The following is a 16,445-nucleotide window of genomic DNA, read 5'->3' as shown; positions in this document are numbered from 1 at the left end:
GCTGTGATTTGCATAGTATTTTTAGAATAGTATCTTTGTCACACTTGGTAAGCGCACAATATTAATACCACCAGTGAGCAAACAAAAGGTGAAACTAAAGAATGGGTAAGAAAAGGTAAAATTGGATTTTCAGAATGACAGTTTATTTCTTATAAACAGTATTTAGAACAATTATTACAGATCTCACTGTTGTAGATAATATATGTATATGGAACACTTGGGCGGGCTAAACAAAACAAACAAACATTATTAACAAATTAACCTAAAAATATGTTACAATAATGTTAGGTAGATTTGAGGACTGGTCACCTCACTGGTCTGAGGAACAGATCCAGATTACCGCCTGCTCAACTCTTCCTGCTAGATGCTTGATTATATTTGACTTGGTGTCACTGAGTCTCCCTTTTTTTTTCTGCTGCCTGCCTGTTACGCTGTTCCACCTCATTAGCTCAGCCTGTTGACAATACCCAGGAGCCTTACCGATTTGCATTTTAGCGAAATCTTAAGATTTAAATGTTAGCATTAAGATATTGATTTTGAACTAAATTTTAGATTTGATTGCTTCATCCAACTGAACAAAAAAGTGAGGGTGTCCAAAAACACAGTAACTTCAAAACCATGGGCTTATCTCACAGACTCAAACACATATCCATGAAAGGAAAAAGAAACCATAATTTCTTTTCCTAGCAAGAGGAAGTCAAACATCACCCAATTCTCCCTACTGTGTCCCTCACTCAATTGCTAATTCTCTCTCCAACAAAGCACCAAAATGTATTAGAATAAGACTAAACTGTACTTTTTGGATTTGAGGCTTTTTTTAATACCTGGTTGAGTCATGACGGTTGTCAGTATGGATGCGGGACACCACCCTAAAGAAGAACCTGTGAGAGCCTGTGTTACAATAGAGAAGGCATGGGCAACTTGGGTGATGGGAGGCCACTGTCCTGCAGAGTTTAGCTCCAACCCTGATAAAAAAATCCAGTAGCTTTCTGGTAATCCTGAAGAAATTGATTAGCTTGTTTAGGTGTGTTTGATTAGGGTTGGAGCTAAACTCATTGACTTCAACATTAATAACCTAATTTTCAGCGTCACAACTTTCAGTGTCACAACTTCAAATCAGATCCTGTGTAGTCTAACAAGCACTATTAGTAATCAGACCATACAATTCATACAGAACTTATCCCATTCACCTTTACTAGATCTAGATCCCGGCTGCTTTGGACGTACGACCACAAGAGACACTTTTAGCAGCTCTAGGCGATGGTGAGTGTGTTTTTTGTTTATGACTATCAAGAGTCTCAATGATACATCACACATTCATGCAACACTCTTACTTTATTGATTTTTTTTTAAACTCCTACAATGTGGACTAAAAACTCTCCTTTTCTGAGCGTTGGCACTCAAGCGTGGAGGTGTGTAAGTGAGAAAGGCAGGAAATAAAGAAAAAAAAGAGAATCCTAGATTCTGCTATAAAAGTCTGAGAACACATTGAAAGTCTGGGATTCAAAATCTAATTCAAATTTGGAAATACATTAGTGAGAATAGATTTTAGAAACTAATAAATAAAGAAATCAATACTCTAAATGTTAATCAATATTTCAGGTATACTACAGTAGGTCACACTGATCATGTAACTCTTTGTACAGACAGTTCTTTCTTACATTAAAGTGCTTAGACTTCCGTAAATTTCTCAATTTACAATTCAACTTTCCGGGACTACACACTCTATTTATATCACATGATTTAGCAACGTTGCACTTGTGAACCCGCCACACCGAGTGTGCGCAAAAAGTTAACAGGAGGGGGGAGGAGATGTCTTTCTTCCACTGAGCATTGTTCTCTCCTCCCTCCTCTTACTATCTGTCCACCCCTTCTCTCCACTCTCGCTCAATCTCGCCCCATCAATTCCCACCTACTCCATCTTACGCACTAAGGTTAATCAGCCCTGATTGTGGCGCATTTTCATCTCCAGCACACATACGCACATGCACACACATGCACAAGAGGGGCCCCTACCTTTAGGTGACACGCTGCGGGACTTCTTGCTGTCAGATGGGCACTCGCTGCTGCTGTTGGGGGAGTAGGCTCTCCTCTTGCCTAGAATGTCATCTGTGGGGAAAAAAAAAAGATAGAGAAAGAGGTTAGGGGGGTTCAGATGCGGTCAGACGGCCCCTAAACCCCTTGGCGTGCAGCTCACCACCTGGCTCAGTACCTGCATACATGATGGAGCTGTGAGAGCGACTAAAGATACGAAGAGATGAGAGGGCCCTGCGCCAGCGTGAATGACAGATCTGGTTCTTACTCAGCCAAACGAGAGATTCTTTCACCCGCTCTTTCTCCTATCTCGAACAAACACGCTCCCTCTCTTTTGCACTCACCCTCGCTCTCTACCGTTGTTTCTTGTCTTGACTCTCTATCTCTCTATCTGTGCAAACAAACGCTCTTGGTCTTCACACCGGCCTAATACGGAGTAAAATGACAAGTAATGAAAAGACAAGCGAGAGAAAAAAAAAAGTACGTCTAGGCTTCTATCAAACTCCTGTTGTCGTGCTATTATGCCTTTTTGCTTTTTTCACTCACTCTCACTCTCCGTTTTCAGTGAATATAGAGCTCACACCTTTTGCTAATCTCTTCCTTCCTCTCTATCACTCTTTCTCTCCCTCCCCCTTCTCTCTTTATCTTTCTCTCTCTCTCTCTCTAGAAAAGTGGAGGCTGTCTGCACAAGCCTAATGCAGCGCTCTAGTGAGCCGCTGGTGTCTAGTGTACGATTACAGCACCCTCCTCCCCCCAAACACATCTCAAATCAATATCCTGCTAATCATGCTGGGAGGGGTGCTGCTGAGAGCATGGTGGTGCATGCATGCAGGAAGGAAGAGACCGTTTGTCATTGCACTCTCCTCTCCCTCCCTCATTCTCTCTCTCTCTCTGCCCTCATGCGCCACATGAAGTAAAAAAGTCAAAGCCACAGAGTTATGCTCTTCCTTTTGTCTTTTGTTGTTGTCTGATTCTTTATCTAATGAGATTGTGCATCTCAAATAGATTATGCATGTTGCTTGTATTTGAACGTTTATTGTATTTATTGTGTTTTATTGTCTATAGATATCATAAAAAGTTATTTTAAAAACATTTATGGTGCCCTGTGGGTGCATCATTTTAAAGACCTCATAATATCACTCGACAAGTACAGTTTTCTTTCTTATTCTGACGTATTTCCTATTGAAACAGACAATTACAATGCAACATATTGACATATAGTCATATTTCTTTTTAAATAGCCAATATGATTTGTTGCATTTGGTATAAATTGCAACCGTTGGGTTACGGAAGTAATATCATATTCCTTTTATCCATTGGGGAATAGATTTTTAATAAATAAACCTTTAAAGACAGACCTACTGTGAGCTACAAGGATGTTAATCAATGGTAAATGCTTTTGATGAAGCCATCAGTCTGCATTATTTCAACTTTATTTTTAAATAATAATGTTAAACAGCAGAATTCCTGGTAAAAACTACATTCTCCTTGATTCTGCAAAAGATCTCCACAAATCAGAAAATAGAATCATGCAAATTTAACCCCCCCGGCATTAACGTCACCCGGCATTTGTCCCGGGATTGTTTGATTTTGGTTCATTCACACTGCTAGTGATTTGCCCGGGATCTGTGAGTGCATTCACACACAACCCGTCAAGATCCCGGAAAGACACTTGACGTGTAACGTACGCGTCGAAAACAGGTACGCATTCCACAAAGCTGGTGAACAATCTCAGCATCAGCGCGGATAGAGAGGAGCTTCTGGTCTCTGCTTCATTCCAGTTTGCAGACATTTGTTCATCCTTTCTTTGTTGATGACGAACACAAACTTTCTTCTAAGAGCAACAGAGTCGCGTGAGCGTCATCACTATGACACACCCCTTACGGCATTGATCCTGGCTTTTGTTCACACAGCGCGCGTTCCGGGACTGATTCCGGCAATGTTACTAGGGCCCCAACCCGGCATCGATGCCGGTATCAATCCCGGGTCGTGTTTGCGTTCACACAGGAAAGGGGCTTTGGTTTCACGAACCACTCAAAACAAAAAATAGTGTTCCAACCAATCAACGACAGGGGGTGGGTGTTGTGAGGTTTTACGCTCGTACACGGCTACACACAAAGTGTGTTAGCTGAAGAAAAAGCCAGCGTCTATCAACGAATCCATGTCGGTACATGTCGAAGTACCGAATCCATGTCGGTTTCGAAGTACCGAATCCATGTTGGTACTTCTGGAACCAAAGCTGAAAAAGCGAACAGACACTGTTGCACTCTATTAGGTGTGGACCATTCTCATACTATTGTTTGATTGGAGAAAAATCTGTGTAGTGCAGGATGATGTCAACAATACCTTCACTCCATTTTCCTAACAGATATAAACTAAAACCCCACAAAACTCTCATTTTTATTTCACAGGGTTTGTAAAGGAAGCCACTATTACAGATGACCCTTACATGTAATCCATGAATAAAGCTCTACACATCAAAGAAGAGTGAAGGGGAAGATTCTTACATGGCAACAAAACCGAGAGAGCCCACTGCACCTCTGTATATGTCCGACACAAAAGTACAAACTACTCTCTCACACCCCTGCCTCTCGACACCAAGCGTACTGTTCATCCCTCTCTCAGATAAGAGTACTGAAGAGAGACACAGAGTGGCAAAGAAAAGCAAGCCTGCGCTTGAAAGGGCTTTTGGAGTGGCAGAGCTCGGTCTGGGATTCTTTGTGGGGATCGAGCTTTACTAATGACGCTGTTTGATGTCTCCTCATCGGGGGGGAAGGCTGTCTATCCCACTCCAAAGAGAAAAAGGGGCCTCTCTAATGGGCCCCCATATCCTCTTCTAACCTCCACCCAAAGACAACAACAACACTCCCTCCGTCTGTCTCTCACTCCACTTCTCCCTTAGTCGGCCTTTGAGGTGAAGAATCTCCCTTGGCGTATTCAATTATTTTCCGCTCTCTATCTTCATGTAGATACGATCACTGCATAAGTGTAAAACTATAGCAATTGGCTGCTCCTGTCTCTTTGGCTTTTGAGCCAAAAGAGCTCAAAAGCAATATGCAAAAACTTCAGTAAAAGGTGTTTATTATATAATATGAGTTAAAAGGAGTCCATTTCTGGTTTGGTGAAGATAAAGGAGTACTTACAAATGGAGTTGTGAAGGTAGCCAAGACAAAAAAGGTTGGGAAACACTTATACCATCCAGAGAACCCTCTGGTTTCTGTACCAGCTGTGTTGATCTGCTCGCTCTTCCTCCCTGTATGTCTCTCTTTGAGCCTAATCTCTTAGTGGTGTCTTTCCCACAGGGCTCAGCCACCCTAGTGCTGCTATCTCCAGCCCAGCCTGTTCTCCAAGCTCCATCGTGTCTTATCAGGCAACCTCCTGCCTGCCAAGACTCCCAAAGCCCTGGGCTGCGTCCAGTTCCATCTCCATCAGTTCAACCTCCATCTCCGTCTCTCAATCAACAGTCCTGAACTGTCACTCAGACCTATAGCTCAAACTCACACAGCGCTCTGTCCCCCGAATCAAACCTCCCAAGTGATTAAACACAACTTATAACACCTTTAAACTTCTTGATGTGATTTGAGAGTGCAGGACACAGTGATTTGCAGTAGAGATGCTTTCGTAAGTGAGAGGGGAAAAGTTTTTGAGCAGGGCAGTGTGCCCATGACGTCATCTCAGGCGGAGAGGAAACCTGGCTCTGTACCGCTCTTAGCACTTTGGTCTCTAGCTGAAGCAAGGCGCTCAACAAAAGAATAAAGTTCGGGACCATGAGGAGGAAGCCGCTATTCTGCAAGGTGGGAAGCAACACTGACTCATTCATAGCTTCTTTTCTCCTTATAAACCTCCATGTTAAAGGGTTAGTTCACCCAAAAATGAAAATTCTGTCAGTATTTACTCACCCTCATGTTGTTCCAACCACGTAAGACCTTCGTTCATCTTCGGAACACAAATTCAGATATTTAAGATATTAAGATCGCTCCTGCATACAGTCCATAGGCTTCTTGAGGGACTGGCTCTTGCTGTCCTCGAAAAGTCATTAAAGACATCGTTAAAATAGTCCAAGTGACTACAGGGGCTCAATCTTAAGTTTATCAAACGACGAGAACACTTTTGTGCGCAAAAAAAACAACAAAAATAACGACTTTATTTCAACTTTTCGTTTATTTCTCCCTCTGCGCGAGTCAGGTTACTAGTTTAATAGCGTGAGCTTCTGTTATTGTACGTCACACGCATCACACACACATGACCAGCGTCGGCCAATAGTGAGCCTACGTGTGACGTAGCTCTACGCAATCACACTACGTTAACTGACTTACAGGCTCATGGAGAAGGAAGTGAATAGTTGAAATAAAGTCGTTATTTTTGTTGTTTTTTTTGCGCACAAAAGTGTTCTCGTCGTTTGATAAACTTAAGATTGAGCCCCTGTAGTCACTTGGACTATTTTAACGATGTCTTTAATGACTTTTCGGGGACAGCAAGAGCCAGTCCCTCAAGAAGCCTATGGACTGTATGCAGGAGCGATATTAATATCTTAAATATCTTAATTTGTGTTCCGAAGATGAACGAAGGTCTTACGGGGTTGGAACAACATGAGGGTGAGTAAATACTGACAGAATTTTCATTTTTGGGTGAACTAACCCTTTAACTGTTCACCCACTGCTTTCCAACTCCTGTCCATTTACTGTTCTCCGTTTTGTGTTATTATTTTAAAATATACGTTATACTAGCATACTCAGTGGACAGTGCAGAGTATATGCTTCATTCGGACTACTACTGGTTAGTATTTTATGCCGTCTACACTGCATGATACAAAATAAAATATAGAATGCTAGTACACGAATTTCCAAATTAAACTTTAGTCTTATTATTCAAACTTTTTTAGTAAAAATATGCTATTCACACTTACTTCTCTAGCTTGAAATTAAGTGCTCATTTGATAAATAAATGCATAAAAAAAGATTCAAAGAGCTTCAAAAATCCACAGCAGCAGCAAGAATACTGCGCTCTCTCTGTCTCTCAGTGCACTCAAGGGAGAGGCAGGGTTTCAGCAGCGCCTGTCTGCCTCAGGGTCAGAGATTTTAAGGCGGAAAGCCTTTAATACCAATTAAATGTTGCCTCTTAAAGCTGTGATGCTCACATTTAACACCAAACAGTGAGACTTGGAGCTGCCTCGTGCCTCAGCCATGTTACCCAACTCACGGAACGGCTGCTGTCGCCAGCACTGCTGCTAATTCCTTTCAACTCCTGCCAGAGCGGTGCAGAGCTGGGCCAAAACAACGGCAGAACTTTAATAAAGGGAGGAGAGGAGAAAAGAGAAAGCTAGATTGATGGAGAAATAGCAAAACGACTAAATGGTTTGGAGAAAACCAAGGCTCTTGGTTTTCTCCTCCTTCTCCCTTTGCTCCTTCCGTCTCTCTCCAGCTACTGACAAGTTGGACAGGCCATACTCCTTAATTCCCTTTTCTTATTCCCTTAATCTGTCATCTTTATCAGGCAGGGGAAGTGGCGGGCGGCGCGGCGGAGCCCCAACCTCCAATCAATCTCCACATTACAGCTGACAGAATGGTGCTAATAACTTATTGATCCCCCTGTTTGCGGGGCTCGGCCAGAACTGAAAGGATGGCATTGATTGGCTATGGGGGGGGGGGGGAGCAGTACGGCGTTTCCGCCAGCCCAGAGGATTCAGAACCGTCCTCCTCTACTGCTGCTCCCCCACTGAGAGCCTTAGGGGAGAGACAGACAAAAAGAGGGAGAGACAGAAAATGAGGGAGGGAGACGAAAAAAGAGAGAGAGATCAAAATCATGGGAAATAGAACGAGAAAACAACAGAACAAGGCAAAAAAAATGCCGCAATTGAGGGAAAAATAAAGACGGGGAGACAAAAGGTGGTTGAGGAAAATGCAGGAAGATGCAGAAAAGGCAGCCAGTGAACGGGCAGAAAATCAACAGAAAATAGAAAATGTTAAAAAAAACAAACAAAAAAAAAAAGTATAATTATGCTTGCACCGTTTGACGGTAGCATTAACTAGGCCAGACTGCTTTACAGATTAGGTGAGATGAAAAATCATGGAAAGATATGAAAATTCTTTCAGTTTCATAAAATTTGTTTTACTTTTTGGATTATACTTTTTTAAACTCAAGTGGAACAAAATGTAAAGCCATTTTTTTTAACTTATATAAAATTCCAATTAAAATGTACAGCTATTTAAAACTATATGTTGTTATATATTATTTAATAAAATAAATATAATATCATTTTATATTATATTTTCTATGTTTTATTCAATATTTTATATTAAATAAATATATATAAGCACACACATTTATTAAAAAAAAAATAAACTGTTTTCTATTTTAATATATTGTAAAATGTAGCCAATTTTTTTCCTGTAATGTCAAAGCTGAACTTTCAGCATCATTACTCCAATCTTCAGTAACATGATCCTTAAGAAATCATTAAATCACTAAAAGGAAATTTGGTGATCAAGAAACATTTCTTTTTATTATCAAAGTTGAAAACAGTTGTGCTGCTTAAAATTTCTGTGGGAACCGGGATTTATATTTTTGAAGGATACTTCAAGGATACAGCTTTTATTTGAAATATAAATATTTTGTAACATTATAAATGTATTTACTGTCACTTTAGATTGATTTGAATTCATCCTTGATGAATAAAAGTTTTAAAAGAAAAAAAAAACTTGCCCCCAAACTTTTAATAATAATAATAATAATAAATGTTTCTTGAACATTTCTTAAAGTAATTTTATTTCATACTTTTATATAATATACCTGTACATTTTTTTATTTGTTAAACTGTTAAATCCCAAGTGATTTACAGTGTCAGAGTCGGTTTACAGAGTCGATTAAGGCTCACACTTAGGTGCAATAAATGTTCATGTTCATGTTCATGCACAGGATAAGTAGACTAGATTTGTAGGAGGAAAAAAGATAAACATCAGTGACTGGACACTTCAATTGCAGGATAAATATGCAAATGCTGCATCTTCAGAGATCTTCAGATTAAGATTATAACATACAAATTCAGGGAATATACGTCTACGCACTGGTCCAGATATACTCCTGCAGACGCTCTTGTCTGCCTTTAGGAAAGCATGAGTGCGGCAGAGAGGGAGGGGAAAAAAGCAAAAACACCTTATACGCCTATTAAGAGTCTCTGGTCTGACCGCAAAGCCACGTTTAGGAGTCTACACAGAGAGCCAGACGAGCTGCCGGCGCCCTGCCCTCCCCCCATCCCTCGCTGGGGCCAGCAGGCCGGCCGGCCGGACGGAGGGGGTGAGGGTGGGGGAGCAGGAGCCGCCTCTCCTCCGTCGCTGACTGGCTGCGGCTGACGCCTGGGTCAGCTCTCATGTCTGTCCCTCAGATTTAATTAACGGGCCTCTCCGGTGCACAGCAACCCCAGCGCGGCAGTCGGCTTCCTCTTCCTCCGCCTGTCTCGCGACTCCACACTGCAGTCCACCCTCCCTTGATACCATACAACGCTCTGCTCATTCATTTGTTCTGCACTTTTCCAACCTTTTCTTCTCCCTCTCTCGCTCAACCACATACCCACAGAAGAAATCAGACTTGAGAGGAAGTAAAAGAGACTGTGTGACGGAGAAAAAAAAGCTGTTGGAGTCTCACAGCTGAACATGGAAATACGGACACTTAAGTCTGCATTGATTTAAGCTTATTTAAGCGTCAAATTTAACATACTGGTACATCCCAACTTTGCAACGGCATGTGGTGAAATGCATAATTTGATAAATGTGCTGAATTCTGATGATCTGATCAACGAAAAAAAAAACAAAAAAAAAACGCATGCCCAAATGGGTCTGTTCTATCCGTTCGACCCTTAACCTGGCCCAGAGACGGAGGCTCTCTAATTTCACTGGCAGACAGAATTAGATGCGCTGGGTGATCGGATTGGACTTGTTTACAGACATGAGTCTAGCTGCTTAAACCCGTTAAACCTCTTTTAAATGCTCAAATTGACAGATTTTGGTCATCAGCCACACTGCAGGTGGCTTCCTCTCTTATTACTTTGTGTCTTCTTCAATTAAGATTAAGATTAATTGAGCGTCTTCCATTTAAATTATGAGAGATTTTACTAGACTTGTTTTTAACCCAACCCTTAGATCTCTACACTAGTATAAATCTCCAGTCCAGTATGGGTGATTTGATCCATCTTTGGAGCTGTTGGATCAGGACTGGGACTGTTTTATGCTGGACCAATGCCACTGTAATAGGATTTAGCCACATACAGTATATTCACATATGGCCATTTGTCCACAAACCAATTATAGGATCCTCCATAGTATGACTCAACTATAAAGTATTAACTGCAATCTAAACAAATACCATTAATTGAAATAATAATTTCTATAAATAAATCAAACTTTTTAGTGCAAAATGCAAAATGTCTAAACTTCAAGAATAGTTTACACCAGAAGCTGAAATGGAAGCTGTAGAGAATTGATTAAATACCATTAATATATATATAATTCTATAATTAAATATTTTAAAAGGCAACAAAAACTTCAAATAATACATATTTAAGCATAACTAAAAAACAAGATTACTTAACCTGTGGGTGACCATGTGGTTCAGACTTGGAAGTAAAACTAAAAATATAAAATGTAATTAAATAAAATTTAGAACATGCATTAAGTTATTGTTATTAAAATAAATGACATTCAAATAGTCAAATAAAAAAAATTAAAATGCGACATAAATCTTCAAACAATACATAAACCCTAACTCCAAAACTAGACCGATCAAAATGACTAAACCCTTGAGTGACCACATGGAGTTCAGATGACCAATGAGATTAACACAAAGTATGCCCGGTAGTCCTTCTGTTTGGTCCGAGATTGATGACAAATAAAGCTATTTGCTGAGAGTAGTTTTAACGGTGGTTTAAGTTGTGTGCTAAGAGAGGCGAAGACAAGAGCATTAAGTAATGGAATGAAGATGGCCACAATGGAGCGAGTAATGAGCTTACAGCCCTCAATCATGCAAATTAAACCGAATTAAAATACTAACACGCAGTCAGTGTAATTGTTCTACATCAATCACAGGATAAACCCTGTAAAAAAATTGCAATAAAACTGAATAATGTAGACAGAGAGAGCCATAGAAACAATTACAGCAATAATCCAAGACTATAAGTCAGATACTGCACATTTCACAGATTTGAGTGTGTATCATAATCATAAAAGCATGTTTCAACTGCTTTTATCCAGACAACTTCCTATTCATGTCCATGGATCTGCTTTTGCCCCATAAGTACTGTATGTATTCACTTCATAAGGGCCAAAACACATGGATAATAACATACCAGAACATTAATCTCCGATTATGCGTAAGTGTGTCTCAGGTGTGCTGTCTCTAGGCGTGTCTTACCTGAGTGTGCAGAGGCGAGGCTGAGGTCGGAGCAGGGCTGGCCCTCGGGCATGCCGTGCTGTCGGGTGTGGTGCAGGTTGGAGATGATCGTTGAGAGGTCACTGTCACGACTGAAAAAGTAAAGAGATAACAAGAAGTTAGAGGGAGGGTAAATACCTCTAGAGATTCCTAATCTCAGGCTCAAAATGCAAAGAAACAGCACACACACATTAAGCATTTTAGTACAAAAAACAAAACCTTTCAATATAAAAACTAACAAATCTTTTCAATTGAAACTGGAATGATCAACCTTAAGATTTGAACACAAGAAGAATAAAAAAACAGTATGCAGTAAGTAAACCGTAAACCAAATGTAATTCCACCACAAACAAACTCGACTGAATCAAACACGGCCGACCTGCTGCACTCCGGTCTGGTCCCTTGAAGCTGAAACGCTCTCTGCCTTTGGCTCTTTTGCTTCGCTTCTGCATTCATTGTCTTTTGGATTTTAAGCGTATAATGAGCGCTGACAGATTCCTGTGTCAAGCAATTTTGAGTTTCATCCAGACTCATCTTCAACCTTAAGATGTTCTAATCAACACATTCAACTCATAAGCAGTTTATGAGCTTAAAACCAGGTGATTATGGTTTTTATGATCGCTCTGCTGAAATCGTTTGGGTCTCTGGAGGCGCGGGGGATGAGTGTAATCTCTAGAGATCTGCCGTTTCATAAAGGAACCCGATAAGTGGCAAATAAAAGGGGCTGGTTTTAGCATTAAACATGTGCGTGTGGATTTAGAAATTACAATGGATAATAAAATCTCTATGTAATTCTGGAGATATTTAAGAAAGTATTTATGCCCCAGTGTCAAATAGCCTTATACGCAACCTTGCATTGCTTGACTGCAACCAGAGAACTGATCTTGACTGCTGTTTTAGACAGGTGAAGAAACCGAGGAATGCTTAGATTGAGAGACCCCAAACTTTCTCTATGAAAAACAGGATCTGATTTGTTTATATTTGGTTATATTTGGTCACATATGCCATGAGGAATGGCTTTATTATATATTGCCATAAAACAGACCCCAAAAAGAATCAATGATATTATATTTGATTATAATATCTTTGATATTATATTTAAAAACATTATCTGTTAAATGGGTTTTAATTAGGTCAGAGGAACATATTAAAAGAATTTGAATGGAAAATATGAGGTAAATTCAGAAAAGAAAAAGATCTTCACCCTTTTATTATAACTATATTTTATATTAATATTATATATTAATATTATATTTTATTTTAACTATATAGCCTTTTTTTTACAATACTACTATTTATTATCTTTATTGTCTACACATGACACATTAAACATGAAAAAGAGGGCTAAAGTACAGAGCTCTTTGCAGACTGATAAACTGATCTCAGGCCAGTAAAGGCGTCCACGTCGCACACTTGTCTTCCTCTCTCGGGTCGTCTCTTCAAGGCCAACTGAAGGGTTTACAGATTAGGACTGGACAAGGCCGTTCCCTCAACCTCCCTTCCTCCCTCCTTCCCACTCTCATCCTTTCCTCACTCATCCTTCATTAACCCTTTTTAGTCCTGCTTGGCCCATGTTGTCTCTATAGAAAGTGATAGAAGAAGTGTGTCACTGAGGTATTTTAATGCAATCTGATTACAGCTGTGATCGCATTACAACGCATAATGATTTCAAATACCCGATTAGCAAATATCAGATGCATATCTCACAGTGCCTGGCAGTCTGTGGGGCGCACTAATATCAAGAGAGTTCTGAGGGACATTTTTACGGGCTGTCACAGGGCTTGAGCATGAGCATAGCCCTGCTGTGTGTGGCAGTCCAAATGCTAGTTTTACAGTCTGTAGATTACAGGCTGGGCTTCAGTAATGTCAGCCTGCCACACTTTCAGTTCGTCTACAAACAACACAGCACGTACAGGAATTTATTCTCCATGACCAAACTGGGCTACAAATTCACTTGTCATTCCGAGAACCCAAAAGGCTGACAGAAATGCCATTGGTCAACTGTACGACACAAGATCAGATACACGATACTTATACATAATGACAGCATTCACTGAGCTATATATTGTTGGACAAATTATGATTTTATCTTACGTTCTGACAATATTGTAATGTTAAAAAAGCAAATTATTAAAAATTATTTTTTTTAAAAATGATGTTGGTCAAATAATTATTACAAACAATGCACACACAAAATATTAAACATAAAATTAATACTAATTAAATTAAATACTATTTAATTTAAAACAATACATACATACAGTATATACATATAAACGTGGAACAAAATATTATTATATAGATAAATATTAACCTATTTTACTAATATAGAAACTGTCATTTAAAGATACATTTTCAATTAAAAACTATTCAGATACTATTAATACTTAATAAATACTATATATATATATATATATATATATATATATATATAATAGATTATATACATACTATATTATACATAAATATAAACCTTACAGTACACAATACAGCAAAAGCACAATTACTGTCGTACATTTACAAGAATAAAAATCATTTCATTTGAGGCTGGCAATCTCCCAGATGAATAAAATGAGCGTGAAATAAATTAATAAAATCAACAAATTCCCTACAAAGCGATTTCACACAATATGCTACATCTATATAAGTTACACCATAGAAAACACCCAAACAACTTAAACGAACTCTAGTACAAAACATTTTAAATAGCGTTTAGATTTAAATAGTATTAAAAATTTCATGTTTGTCTACTCTAATTTGGCAACAGCTCTATAAAATATTAAAAACTTGCGTGAAGCTATCCTACTCTGTGTAGCGCAAACATCCATTTAACCTTTATCTAGGAAACAACTCTGCCGTTCTCTATAGGTCATCCAAGTTCCCCCATCCATCCCCTTAACAGGGCATCAGTCCAAACAACAGCTCCATCTTCCAGCTCCTCCTCTGGCAGCTAAGGAAGGCTATTATCCTCGGACGGAGGCTCTGCAGTGAGCTCACTAAGCAAGGACATTGTTAGCAGGTTAATTAGCACACTTTTTCTGGGCTGTCCCGGTGTGTGTCGCTAATGAGGCCTCCCAAGACTGTCAGCCAAGGTCATAATCTGCGTCAGGGCTGGATCTAAGACCCGGCCGCCTGAGTCAGCGATCCCACACAGGGGAGCACAGGGCGGACCTGACAACTCCGCTTAGGACATGAGCTGCGGCTTATCACGCAGTGAAGACGATCAGCATAATCTCCACCTAAACTGGTCAATACCTCTTACACTTCCCCGTCAACCGCACAGACACTTTGCCCCAGATATGACCCATGTGAGAGGACATGCACTGGGCACGACAATTTAAAATATAAAACAGCAGCAAATGGGCCTGATGACTCTACTTAGTTAAAAAGGCTTACAAATAACAAAGAATTGTGAAACCGTAAAACCTACATAAAAAGATTGTAAACTAGGACAAATAGTATATTTTAATAAAATAGTATATTTTAATAATAATAATAATAATAATAATATTAAATTATATTTTATGATAAATAAAAATGATTAATAAAAAATGGTCGGCTGGTCAGTATAATTATATACAGTCAACCAGTAGAAAATATGCCATACTGTTACACCGCAATATGTCTGTGTGACACAATTTAAAGTAAGTTTTGACATAACAGCCATGCAATGTTGTTTATGGTTGCCAAGCAATGTTGTGACTTAACTTATTAATAAGCATTAACATAGAATTTAACTAATGTACAGTGAGCTTGGCTTATCTAATCATATCTTAAGTATACATTTCTTTTTCTTTGTAAGTATTAAATTCACTGAATACATTTACAAACAACGTTTTATAATGTATAACATTTCTTTAACATTTTAAAATGTACCATTACATTGATATAAAATTTCAGAAAGATTGCTCACCCCCAATGGCTGGTGCACGAGGAAAGCGAATGTTATGGAAGAGGGTTTTTGAGTAAAATACCATATTTGGAAGGTGCCAAAAAAAAAAAAAAAATCAGAGGCATTCAATGCAGTTTCAGAGTCAGTGCATTAAAACAAAATAAAAATCTGTGACACCACAACGAACAGCAAAACATCTTTCCGATGCCAGAAAGATATGGGTTTTTGCATCAACTGTGTTGTTGCTGGTAGCAGACACATTTCCTCACCACAGCACTCTCATGCAGAACTGAAAGCACTTCCATCTGTTCTTGACGTGCGTCTGATATAGGAGCACTAGGCCTAGGAGTAGGTTTTGCGGTTGAATTTGGAGAAAACCAGCAGCACACCTGCACTAAGCTTTGCTTAACTCTGAACTGAGATTCAAATGCTGCTAAAGGGATAAAGTCCTGCTATAGGTAGCTGTGCAAGGGGTTTAAAGGAATAGTTCACCCAAAAATGAAAATTATTTGCTGATTATCTTCACCTACAGTGAGCTCTGCTCAAGACCCGTTACAAAAGAATCACTTATTCAAGAACCAGATCAGTCAACGCATCATTCAAAATTGTTTTGTGAACTGAACAGATTAATACACTCACCTAAAGGAGTCTTAGGAACACCATACTAATACTGTGTTTGACCCCCTTTCACCTTCAGAACTGCCTTAATTCTACGTGGCATTGATTCAACAAGGTGCTGAAAGCATTCTTTAGAAATGTTGGCCCATATTGATAGGATAGCATCTTGCAGTTAATGGAGATTGTGGGATCCACATCCAGGGCATGAAGCTCCCGTTCCACCACATCCCAAAGATGCTCTATTGGGTTGAGATCTGGTGACTGTGGGGGCCATTTTAGTACAGTGAACTCAATGTCATGTTCAAGAAACCAATTTGAAATGATTTGAGCTTTGTGACATGGTGCATTATCCTGCTGGAAGTAGCCATCAGAGGATGGGTACATGGTGGCCATAAAGGGATGGACATGGTCAGAAACAATGCTCTGGTGCAATTCCCAATTGGCACTAAGGGGCCTAAAGTGTGCCAAGAAAACATCCCCC

The 16,445-nt window shown here is 39.5% G+C and overlaps 1 protein-coding gene across 3 annotated transcripts in view; it reads right to left on the bottom strand.

Moving 5' to 3' along the window:
* samd11 (sterile alpha motif domain containing 11) overlaps positions 1-16,445 on the bottom strand; it is a 61,846-nt gene that overhangs the window by 21,565 nt on the left and 23,836 nt on the right. For all 3 annotated transcript variants that reach the window (XM_089124151.1, XM_089124150.1, XM_089124152.1), the window contains exons 4-5: positions 11,437-11,546; positions 2,017-2,109 (exon numbers count right to left, since the gene is read on the bottom strand). In XM_089124151.1, coding sequence (XP_088980277.1) covers positions 2,017-2,109; positions 11,437-11,546 — 203 coding nt within the window. The remainder of the gene's footprint in view (positions 1-2,016; positions 2,110-11,436; positions 11,547-16,445) is intronic.

This window comes from Pimephales promelas, chromosome 20 (genome assembly GCF_988280905.1).
Source record: "Pimephales promelas chromosome 20, fPimPro1.hap1.1, whole genome shotgun sequence".
Lineage (NCBI taxonomy): Eukaryota > Metazoa > Chordata > Actinopteri > Cypriniformes > Leuciscidae > Pimephales > Pimephales promelas.
This window is presented reverse-complemented; position numbering and strand designations above follow the sequence as displayed.